This window comes from Carcharhinus amblyrhynchos, chromosome 6, assembly GCF_965287045.1.
Source record: "Carcharhinus amblyrhynchos chromosome 6, sCarAmb.v2.hapA, whole genome shotgun sequence".
NCBI classification, from domain to species: Eukaryota; Metazoa; Chordata; class Chondrichthyes; order Carcharhiniformes; family Carcharhinidae; genus Carcharhinus; species Carcharhinus amblyrhynchos.
Genome location: NC_137329.1, coordinates 91396464 through 91409121, shown reverse-complemented (window position 1 = coordinate 91409121; position 12658 = coordinate 91396464). Strand labels below are relative to the sequence as shown.

Here is a 12658-nt window from a genome sequence, read left to right as displayed (position 1 = left end):
TACAACGGGATATTGATAGGCTGGTATATTGGGCAGATACTTGGCAAATGGAGTTTAATCTGGATAAATGTGAGGTGATGCATTTTGGCCGGAATAATGTAGGGGGGAGTTATATGATAAAGGGTAAGCCCATAAGGAGTATAGAATCGCAGCGAGACCTGGGGGTGCAAGTGCACAAGTCTTTGAAGGTGGCAGTGCAAGTGGAGAGTGTGGTGAAGAAAGCCTTTATAGGAAGGGTATGTTAGCCTTTATAGGAAGGGTATAGAATATAAGAGCTGGCGCCTAATGTTGCAGTTGTACAGAACGTTGGTTAGGCCGCATTTAGAGTACTGCGTCCAGTTCTGGTCGCCTTACTACCGGAGGGACGTGGAGACTCTGGAGAGAGTGCAGAGGAGGTTTACCAGGATGTTGTCTGGTATGGAGGGACTGGGGTATGAGGAAAGATTGAATAAATTGGGGCTCTTTTCCCTTGAAAGACAGCGACTGAGGGGGGATCTAATAGAGGTATAGAAGATTATGAAGGGTGTAGATAGAGTAAACAGAAGTAAGCTATTTCCTATGATAGAGACACACAGGACAAGGGGCCATGGGCTTAAGGTGAGGGGGGAGAGGTATAACACAGATATTAGAGGGAGGTTTTTCACACAGAGGGTAGTGGGGGTATGGAATGCTCTGCCAAGTAAGGTGGTGGAGGCAAACACGCTAGAGTTGTTTAAGAGTAACTTAGACAGGCACATGAGTGGGTTGGGGATGGGTGGATATAGGAGATTGTTTTAAATAAGGGTCATTAGCATTGGGAGTCCCTGGTAAGGTACATGGATATGGTACAATAATAATGTTTTTCTTTTCTCTTTTTCATTCACAGGTTTTAAGTTGGTCCGCCTTGTGTCCAATGAGGGGCATACACGCAATGTATCGTACCTCTGCTCTTGGTTGTTCGAGACTGGCCTAGTGCTTCATGTCGTTAGTGTGTGCGTAAACTGGACCAGATACTGGGCAAGATGACAGCTCAGTGACTATCACTGATTGCTGTGCAGACACATGGATTTGGGCTGGTGTCTGTGGGAGTTTGCGCATTCTCCCCGTGCTTGCGTGGGTTTTCTCCGGGTGCTCCGGTTTCCTCCCACACCCCAAAGATGTGCTATTAGGCTGATTGGCAGTAATAAATTGTCCCTAAATCAGTTTCCCTCAATGTGGATGGCCATAAAACATTGGATAAGGGTCATGGAGGGGGGGACTGGCGGTGTTAAGATGGCGGTGCGGGCTCGTTGGGCTGAAGGGCCTGTTTCCCGGGCTGTTTTTGTTCTTTGTTCTTTGTACGACCCCTCACGGTGCAAACAACGGGCACTGCCAGATGGGTACTAGTGTGCTAGGTAGGCACTGCCCAACCATGCCCTTGACCACTTGGGAGCTTCACCAGTGTGGCCATGGTGTCTGGTTTGTGCTAGTACAGAGCACTAATAATTTGCACCAGTGTGATGTCTCGTCGAAGAAGGAAACATCTGGGAGGAAGGAAGCAGCTTTGCCAAACTCCCTTATGATATGGAAATCCAGCAATCTGACGCTAATAGTCTTCACGCCATTTCTGGGTGCGAATCAGTTCTCGCCATTAAAAAGAGGCCAGTAAGATAGTAATCCATTTTGCAACGGATGCGAATCAGATTTTTAGCCTCTCGTTATTTTCCCGGCTTGCCACACTGATTGATGGATGCAGCGAGGTCCATCGATCAGTATGGCATTGTGCCCAATCCTCCGCTGACGTATCAAAAGAATATGTGTGTGTGTGTGTGTATTGGAACATATATGCAAACACTCTTCTGTTTTTCAACTTGAACTGAACTTCAACATGGCTTTATACTCATGATCTTGGGGTTTTTTTTTCCATATATCCTCATTGCCAATGTAATAATTCAGGTTGAGGTTCAGTAAATAACAAGTGCAATGTTTAATTACATATAACTGTAATACAAAGGCTTGCAGCTTCATGGCTGCCAGTCAGCTTCCAAGAAACTGGAACAGAAAACAGAGCTCAGCATGGTGATCCACCAGCTTGCTCCTCGCTTGGTTCCCTGGGTCATGTGACCCTCACTCTGCAGTTAGATCCTTAAAGGACAATCACCACAACATAATCTAGAAAAGGAGGTTTATATGTTGAGAAGAATCATTTTCAGAACTTGGTCTAAGTATTTCCAGTATTTTCAGTTTTTGTTTCAGATTTCTAGCTTTTCAAAAATTAGTACTGATAATGGCAGGCAGTATTGAAAGAAAGAAACCAATGTGGATGAACCTCAATGACATTTAACTAGAGGGCTTTACAAGTAATTATTGATTCTCCTGATTATAAGGAAATAATTTTAATATTTGTCATTTCAAGGCGAGGTCAACAAATTTTTGGACCTGCTCATTCTGTCCAGTAATTTCCATTCATAGGTTATTCTTCCTGTATTTTAACACTTTTCGTTTTGTTATTGGAAAATTATGTCAGGCAGCTGGAGAACTGACACAAACTAATACAAAATCTGCAGAATAAAGTGTGCAATGTTATGGGATGTTTTGCAGGCTGGATTAGCATTGGTGTATAATAAAGCCTCTGTGGGATCCATTTATATTCTGATTGTTTATCTGTATGACTGAAGTTCTCCATTCATTTCACTGATCACAAAATATACAATGGCATTTAATAATTTAAAAATGGCCCTAGTTTGGAAGAACAAAATCCTTCATTGATTTTCGGCACATGTCTGACTGGCATTGGTGGTCTTTTTTAGGATTATCTTATATTAGCAGGAAACACAATTTTAAAATAACCAATCAAGCTATTCTAGATCCTGATCCTGCATATGCAATTGAAACGAACATTAAGAAGTACTTCTTAATTGGCCACTGCTGCTTCTGCTGTCCACTTAAGGATGGTTGTCAGGTTCCAAAGGCTGCAGGTTCAATCAAAGAGTCAATGACTTTGGAAGAATGGGAGCCTTACTGACAAAGGAAGGTACTGTCATTGTAAAGTGGGGCCACAAGGGCATCTCCAATTTGAGGCACCCTTTGTAGTAGTTTGAACTTTTGTAAAATAAACTGTGGCTGCAGCTGTCAGGTCACCACTGTGAGGGAAATCCTTGTGATGGCCTGCCATTGCAGCTGTACCCTGCTGATACCTGTGGCTCCGTGGGTGGGCTAAGGGGAAATTAAACAAGCCTTATCAATCTTCTGACAGACTTCAGCCTTAACAGAAGTGGATTGTCCACTGGGATAATACTTTATAGCTACTCCTGCATTATACAGCATAGTTAGGGTGGCACAGTGGCACATTCGTTCGCACTGCTGCCTCACAACGCCATGGCCTTGGGTTTGATTCCCAGCTTGGGTCACTGTTTGTGCAAAGTCTGCACATTCTCCCCGTGGATTTCCTCCAGGTGCTCCGGTTTCCTCCCACAGTCTGAAAGATGTATTAATTAGGTGTGTTGGTGCCGAATTGTGGTGACTCGGGAATTTTCACAGTAAGTTCTTTCAGTATTAATGTAAGCTTGCTTGTGACACTAATAAATAAACTTTAAATGCACCTCACCGTGCACAGTAGATGTTAACATTCTCACGTTATAAATTTGAAGTCATATTGTGAAAGATTTGCTGCTGATGAGCTTAGCAACGAGCTTGTTTTATTAACCATCAGCCCACTCTATAATGCAACTTAGTGGCTAAAGATTTATTTTATTTTGTTGTTCAATTCTGAAGAGCAAACTTTCTGTCAATAAGTTCTGCAGAGAAGTTGTTAAGCGCTGTCATATAATTAGTAAACAATAGTTACTTGAATTTACAAAATTAATTTATTAGTCTTAAGATTGTGTGAGATAAATATTAGTAAGTTTCTGTTACCCTATATGTGTGCAAATTGCGACGAAGTTTTAGATTTATCTGATGTTGATATATTATTTCAATGGCACAAAATAACTTAAAACAGCAGCTATACATAAATGGGCTAGAAAAAGCCAACTCACGTTCCTATGCTCCTATGAAATTGGAGGGTAAACCTACACACACAGTTCTCAAAATGTTCCTTTGCATTTGGCACAAGGAGGCATTAGGTGAGGCTTGAATATACATGTTTTTGCCCTTTGTCAGGCAGTTATGATTCAGCAGAAGAGGTGAATCTGAAGAGATTCTAAAAAAAAGCTAATGCAATAAATACATTTATTATTGAACTGGAACAATAATGCTATAAAAGATTGAAACTTCTATAGTTAAACTGAAAGAACACTCAGATGGGTACATACCGTACCAGTGTTTCATAATACCGTGTCCTGTTTCACATGAGAGCACAAGAACAGACAAGAAAAATTATTTAATTAGACATTACTTTAAATACATATGACAGCTTTTGGAAAATAATAACAGTGTGGCATGCCGGGCCCCACACTATAGTGAGCTGTGTTGTGGCTGGGCTTAGATAAGCTTGTGCAGCCTGTTATACTCAGCTCATACTATTCCAATTCACACTAAACAGGAATGAAGTTCAGAGATAGCTAGGGCTACGACAATGCTGTCTGATTCTCCAATCTGCACTGCTGTATATCAAAATGCTTGTACTGTGCCTCAATTTCTTTACCTAATAAACTCAGTTCATGTTGTCAAGTGGTCAGCTGAAATTATTGCCTTTTGTTCTAGGGTTATCCTATATTCAAGCTGCCTTTTTTTTGCACAGCTCATACCATAAGCACACCACATGTTGCAATGGACATATAATGCATTCACCATATCTGTTCTTCTGGGGCTAAAGTGATACATTTACAATCCTTGTTATAATGGGCTCAAGCCATATAAAAAAGTCTTTTTTCCATTATAATCCTTTTTATATCGAAATGTTAATATAATAAACAGACTTGAATCTGAAATGACAATGAATTACATGAGGTGAGAAACATCTTCATACACATTGGATTATTACAAGTTTACCTTTTGGGATTGATCTTCCATGTTGTGCCTTGCAATATAAGTGCTGAGGTCAAAGAATTGCTATGACCATCCACTGTGCTGACTGTGCTTTGGTAGTTGACTGGAATTGGAAATCTGGATATAGCAGTATTGTTGGCGTTGTTAATATTGGCGTTTGACCCAGAGGAAGAATAGCTGCTTGGAGTGAAGGTTGAATCAACCAATTTCTCATGGGACGGTGATTCTATTTCAACTTGAGAGGTTCCTGATTTATTGAGATGCAAAGGACGCTGTGTGGTGAAAGTTTGTGGAAAGGAGCCTCTGCAATCACTTGGATAATAGCTAACATGGTTACCAAATAAACCACCAGCCCTCTGTGGGAAGAAATCATTTTCAGTCATATTCAAACATTCAATTTTACAATATACAAACAAATCCTTTAACAATAAGAATGTCAAACAGCTGTCCAGTACTACAGCAAGTTGGATAAATGAGTTGTGCCAGAGTGGATGGATTAAGACGTGGATTTCTGACTCACTACATAATGATTTCTTAATATTTGCCAGGTTGCAAACTAAATGCAGAACAGAGGTTTGAATGTTCCAAAGAGCAGGAAGAATGATTAAACTGCATAATCCTAAACTTTCCCAAGCAACCATTTATAATGATGGGGAGTTGCTGGCATTGGACTGGGGTATGCACAGTAAGTAGTCTCACAACACCAGGTTAAAATCCAACAGGTTTATTTGGTAGCATGAGCTTTCAGAGCGCTGCTCCTTCATCAGGTAGTCATTGTTATGAGACTACTTACTGTACCAATTATAATGCAAGATTCCCTTCTAAACTATCAGTCAGTGAACAATACAAAGACTAGGATGATACCCAGAGAAAAGGAATACAAAAAAGAATGGATTGGAAACAGAATATTTAACTCATGGGGGCGAATTTTCCCACCCCAGGAATCGTAGCGAGCGGGTAGCGGACCATGGAAAAGTTTGTTGACCTAGGGAGGATGTTCTAGTTTTGGGACGAATGCAGCCAGAAAATCCTGCCCATGAAGTTTGTTCTTTCTACCAAAGTGCCTCCCCATGTGCCAAAGCATGGGGAGTGCTTCCCACTCTCTAGCCAGTATTCAGTTCTACTGGTTAAGGAGATGGTTCCCCTGGGGAGTTCAGCCAGAGCTCGGTCCACAGCTCCAAGAATCATCAGCTATAGGGTGGTTGGGTGGAGGAAGGTCAGAAAAGCAATGATAGGCTTTCATTATTTAGAGAACAGACAGACATTCCTGCAGTCACAGATATGTTGCCTCCTTTGTAGTAGAGTCAAGACTTGAGAAAAATCAAGACTGGCATTAAACATTGCAGTGTTGAACATATTTAAAAAAGATAGAGGGAAAATGGAGTGGTGGAGTAATATTTATTTAACACAACATTCTGGTAGAAAAAAAGAGCTGCAGCTATCAGCAAAATTTAATAGAATCCATATTGTTAGAAATAAAAGGATCCATCACACTAATAAGTGTAGTCAGCAGAATAGCGGAGGGAGCTAGAGGAACTTGGGGAAGTGATGGCATAGTAGTATTGTCACTGGGAATTCAGAGACCCAGGGTAATGCTTCGGGAACTTTGATTTAAATCCCTTCACAGCGGTTGGTGAAATCTGAATTCAATAAAAATCTGGAATTAAAAGTTTAATGATGAAACCATTGTACATTGTTGTAAAAAAGAACTCATCTGATCCACTAAAGGAAATCACCCATCCTTATCTGGTCCTGCTTACACTTAATTGCCATCTGAAATAGCCAGTTCAAGGGCAATTAAGGCTGGGCATTAAATGCTGGCCCTGTCAGCAATGCCCACATCCCAAGAATAAAAAAAAAGCAGACAAATTAAGAAATAGTGTGGGATTTTTTTGGATGGTGGTGTTTCCCAATCTGCCATCTGAAGAGTTGACAAGAAATAGAACAGCTATTCAACATTCAGCAGGGCATTGGCTCAGGGTGCTTCCCTTCTTTGTTACAGAGGCCCACAAATGAGGTGTACCTCTCTTGCCTGACATCAATCCGCATAACTAAAGCTGCCAGGCTGGTAAAGAAGGATCGTAGGAGAAGGGATAATCAGCCGTGGTTAACGAAGGAAATAAAGGAGACTATTAAATTAAAAGCTGATGCGTTTAGAGTGGCTAAAAGTAGTGGGCGAGTAGAGGATTGGGAGAGGTTTAAAAATCAACAAAGAATGACAAAGAAGTTGATAAAGAAAGGAAGGATAGACTATGATGGGGAGGAATTCGTAAGATGTGTATTGGAAGGATCCTTGCGACAGTATGTAGATAGCCCAACTAGAGAGGGGGTGACACTGGATTTAGTTCTGGGAAATGAGCCGGGTCAGGTGGTTGAGGTTGCGGTAGGTGAACATGTGGCTAATAGTGACCACAACTCCGTCTACTTTAGGATACAAATGGAAAAAGATGAGAGCTGTCCTAAGGGGATGGTGCTAAATTGGGGGAAAGCTAGACACAGCCAGATTAGGCAGGAGCTTAGGGATACAGACTGGGATAGGCTGTTGGAAGGCAAGACTACGTTAGGCATGTGGGAGTCTTTCAAGGGAAAACTGCAATGGGTGCAGGAAAGGCATGTGCCGGTTAGGAGAAAGGATGGGAAAGGTAGGATTAGGGAACCGTGGATTACTAGAGATATAGAAGACCTGGTTAGGAAGAAACGAGAGGCGTATGTCAGGTCTAAGCAGCTGGGAACGGAGAGAGCGTTGGAAGAATACAGAGAGAGTAGGAGGGATCTCAAACGGGGAGTTGGGAGGGCAAAGAGGGGGCATGAGATGGCTTTGGCAGGTAGGGTTAAGGAGAATCCAAAGGCGTTTTTCTCCTATCTTAAGAACAAAAGGGTGGCTAGGGGTAAAATCGGTCCTCTCAGGGACAGACGTGGGGAATTGTGCTTAGAGGCAGAGGGAATGGGGGAGATCCTGAATAAATACTTTGCGTCGGTATTCACGACGGAGAGGGGCTTGATGTCTAGTACAGTCATTGAGGGAGTGGTAGACCAATTGAAAGATCTATTGATTACGAGGGAAGAAGTGTTAGGGCTTTTAGAGGGCATTAAAACCAATAAATCTCCGGGGCCTGATTGCATTTATCCTAGGCTGCTTAGAGAGGCTAGGGATGAGATTGCTGGGCCTCTGACGCGAATCTTTGTCTCTTCTTTGGACACAGGTGAGGTCCCAGAGGACTGGAGGATAGCGAACGTGGTACCGTTGTTTAAAAAGGGTAGGAGGGATAGCCCAGGTAACTATAGGCCAGTGAGCTTAATGTCAGTGGTAGGTAAGTTGATGGAGAGGATTCTTAGGGATAGGATGTATGCGCACTTGGAGCGTTGCGATCTGATTAAGGGTACGCAGCATGGCTTTGTCAAGGGGAAGTCTTGCCTTACAAATCTGGTAGAATTCTTTGAGGACGTGACAAAAACGGTTGACGAAGGACAAGCCGTTGATGTCGTCTATATGGATTTCAGTAAGGCGTTTGACAAAGTCCCTCATGGTAGGTTGGTACAGAAGATTAAAGCTCATGGGATATGTGGTCAGGTATCTAGATGGGTAGAGAACTGGCTTGCAAAGGGGAGTCAGACAGTAGTTGTGGAGGGGTCTTTTTCTAGCTGGAGGTCTGTCACTAGTGGTATGCCACAGGGCTCGGTACTGGGACCTCTTCTCTTTGTAGTGTATATAAATGATTTGGAAGAGGAAGTAGGTGGTGTGATCAGCAAATTTGCTGATGACACCAAGATGGCTGGATTGGTGGGCAGTGAGGGGCAGTGTCTGGCAATACAGCAGGATATTGATAGGCTGGTTGATTGGGCAGATACATGGCAAATGGAGTTTAATCCGGATAAATGTGAGGTGATGCATTTTGGCTGGAATAATGTAGGGGGAAGTTATATGATAAAGGGTAAGCCCGTAAGGTGTATAGAGTCGCAGCGAGACCTGGGGGTGCAAGTGCACAAGTCTTTGAAGGTGGCAGTGCAAGTGGAGAGTGTGGTGAAGAAAGCCTATGGTATGTTAGCCTTTATAGGAAGGGTATAGAATATAAGAGCTGGAGTCTAATGTTGCAGTTGTACAGAACGTTGGTTAGGCCGCATTTAGAGTACTGCGTCCAGTTCTGGTCGCCTTACTACCGGAAGGCCGTGGAGACTCTGGAGAGAGTGCAGAGGAGGTTTACCAGGATGTTGCCTGGTATGGAAGGACTGGGGTATGAGGAAAGATTGAAGAAATTGGGGCTCTTTTCCCTTGAAAGACGCCGACTGAGGGGGGATCTAATAGAGGTATAGAAGATTATGAAGGGTATAGATAGAGTAAACAGAGGTAAGCTATTTCCTATAATAGAGACACGTAGGACAAGGGGCCATGGACCTAAGGTGAGGGGGGAGCGGTACAACACAGATATTAGAGGGAGGCTTTTCACACAGAGGGTAGTGGGGGTATGGAATGGTGTGCCAAGTAAGGTGGTGGAGGCAAACATGCTAGAGTTGTTTAAGAGTAACTTAGACAGGCACATGACTGAGTTGGAGATGGGTGGATATAGGAGAACTTTTAAATAAGGGTCATTAGCATTGGGGCGTCCCTGGTAATGTAAATGGGTATAGTATGATAATAATGTTTTTTCTCTTTTCATTCACAGGTTTTAAGTCGGTCCACCTCATGTCCAACGAAGGGCATACACGTGATGGGTCATACTGGGGCTGCTCTTGGTTGTTCGAGATTGGCCTAGTGCTTCATGTCGTTAGTGTGTGCCTAAACTGGATAAGATACTGGGCAAGATGACAGCTCAGTGACTATCGCTGATTGCTGTGCAGACACATGGATTTGGGCCAGTGTCTGTGGGAGTTTGCGCATTCTCCCCGTGCTTGCGTGGGTTTTCTCCGGGTGCTCCGGTTTCCTCCCACACCCCAAAGATGTGCTGTTAGGCTGATTGGCAGGAATAAATTGTCCCTAAATCAGTTTCCCTCAATCTGGATGGCCATAAAACATTAGATAGGGGTCATGGGTAGAGAGGTGGACTGGTGGTGTTGAGATGCCGGCGCGAGCTCATTGGGCCGAAGGGCCTGTTTCCCGGGCTGATTTTTGTTCTTTGTTCTTTGTACTATGAAGCTAAACGAGCACTAAATATAAAAAAGGATAGTAAGAGTTTTTATAAAGATATAAAGAGGAGGAGGCTGGCTAGGGTGAATGTTGGACCCTTAGAGGATGAGAGGGGGGATTTAGTGGTGGGGGATGAGGAAATGGCTGAGGCCTTAAATAAGTTTTTTGCTTCGGTCTTCACGGAGGAGGATGCGAATAGTCTGCCGGGTATTAAAGATAGAAGGATGGTAGGAGTTGAGGGCCTGAATGCGATCACTGTCACTAGAGAAGTAGTGCTCGATAGACTAGCAGGACTGATGGTGGACAAGTCCCTAGGACCGGATGGAATGTATCCCAGGGTTCTGAAGGAAATGGCAGAGGTGATAGTGGATGCCTTAGTGATTATTTTCCAAACCTCGCTGGATTCCAGAGAAGTGCTGGAAGATTGGAAAACGGCTAATGTTACGCTGCTGCTTAAAAAGGGTAGCAGGCAAAAGACAGGGAATTATAGGCCGGTTAGTTTAACATCTGTTGTAGGAAAAATGCTTGAATCCGTCATCAAAGAAGAAATAGCGAGGCACCTTAAGAAGAATTGTTTGATAGGGCAGACGCAGCACGGATTCGTTAAGGGGAAGTCGTGTCTGACGAATTTATTGGAATTCTATGAGGATGTGACTAGTGCGGTGGACGGAGGGGAACCGGTGGATGTGGTGTTTCTCGATTTTCAGAAGGCGTTTGATAAGGTGCCACACAAAAGGTTGTTACAGAAGGTTAGGGGGCATGGAGTTGGGGGTAAGGTGTTAGCGTGGATAGAGGATTGGCTGTCTAATAGGAGGCAGAGAGTAGGTGTCAATGGGTGCTATTCGGATTGGCGGTTGGTGACTAGTGGAGTGCCCCAGGGATCAGTGCTGGGGCCTCAGCTATTTACCATTTATATAGATGATCTGGAGGAGGGAGCTGAGTGTAGGGTGTCGAAATTTGCTGATGACACAAAGATAAGTGGAAAAGCAAATTGTGCGGAGGGTGTAGAAAGTCTGCAGAGGGATCTAGATAGGCTAAGTGAGTGGGCGAAGACCTGGCAGATGGAATACAATATTGGCAAGAGTGAGGTTATCCACTTTGGCAGGAATAATAGTAGGAGGGACTGCTATTTAAAGGGCGAAAAGCTGCAGCATGCTACGGTGCAGAGGGACCTGGGGGTCCTTGTGCATGAGTCGCAAAAACCCAGCCTACAGGTGCAGCAGGTGATCAGGAAGGCAAATGGGATGCTGGCCTTCATAGCGAGGGGGATTGAATATAAAAGTAGGGAGGTCTTGCTGCAACTGTACAGGGCACTGGTGAGGCCGCAGCTGGAGTACTGTGTGCAGTTTTGGTCGCCGCACTTGCGCAAGGATATTTTGGCCTTGGAGGGAGTGCAGAGGAGGTTCACTAGGCTGATACCAGAGTTGAGGGGGTTGAACTATGAAGAGAGGCTGAATAGACTGGGCTTGTACTCGTTGGAGTTTAGAAGGATGAGGGGGGATCTTATTGAGACGTATAAGATGATGAAGGGGATGGATAGGGTAGAGGTTGAGAGGTTCTTCCTGCTCAGAAAGGACAGCAGGACTAGAGGGCACAGCCTCAAGATAAGGGGGGTGCAGTTTAGAACGGAGTTGAGGAGGAACTTCTTCACTCAAAGGGTGGTGAATCTCTTGAATTCTCTGCCCGTTGAAGTGGTGGAGGCTACCTTGCTAAACATATTTAAGACACGGGTAGATAGGTTTTTGGTAGGCAAGGGGATTAAGGGTTATAGGGAGAAAGTGGGAAAGTGGAACTGAGCCACTTCTGATCAGCCATGATCTTATTGAATGGCGGGGCAGGCTCGAGGGTCTAGATGGCCTACTCCTGCTCCTATTTCTTATGTTCTTATGTTTGCTCTGGCCTCCCGAGCTATGAGTAAAATAAAGGCGGAGGAGATTGAGGCACTTATAAAAATTCATAGGGTGTGGATATCACTACCAAGGTCAGCATTTATTATTCATCCATAATTCCCCTTGAGAAAGTGGTGGTGAGCTGTGTTCTTGAACCCCTGCAGCAGATGTACTGTAAATACCCACACTGCTATTAGCTAGCCATTAATTGGACACTAATTTAACAGACCCAAGCCCAGGCAGGCCACCTAACAAATCCAGCAAGAGACAGCTTGGGAGAGGGTGGGTAGAGGACCGTCAGGCCACGCATTGAATTTTATGAGCCCTCAATGCCTTCAAATCTTCTGGAGGAGACTGTAAAATTCTGCTCATTGATTGCTAATTATGGGAAATCTCAACTATCCTGGATTGGAGTTCCTACAATGCATACAGGATTCCTATTAAACCCAGTATGTGAAAATCCCAACAAGGGAAGACTTGCTCTTGAATCTAGTAATGGGGAATAAACCAGAGCAGATAAGTGAAATAAAAATAGGGAAAATTCTCAGCAATAGTGACAATCATATAAGACATTTTAAGAAAATAATAGGAAAGGCCATGAGTATAATGAAAGCCAATTTGACAGATTGAAGAAAAACTGACTTTTGAGAGACTGAAAATAAAAATTGGGAAAATAAAGTGGGCAACTATATTGACATAC

General features: G+C 43.6%; 1 protein-coding gene across 1 annotated transcript in view; it reads right to left on the bottom strand.

Annotated features, from left to right (window-relative positions):
- cacna1c (calcium channel, voltage-dependent, L type, alpha 1C subunit) overlaps positions 1–12658 on the bottom strand; it is a 1035639-nt gene that overhangs the window by 59115 nt on the left and 963866 nt on the right. The window contains exons 43-44 of the mRNA XM_080190924.1: positions 4951–5303; positions 4272–4298 (exon numbers count right to left, since the gene is read on the bottom strand). Coding sequence (XP_080047050.1) covers positions 4272–4298; positions 4951–5303 — 380 coding nt within the window. The remainder of the gene's footprint in view (positions 1–4271; positions 4299–4950; positions 5304–12658) is intronic.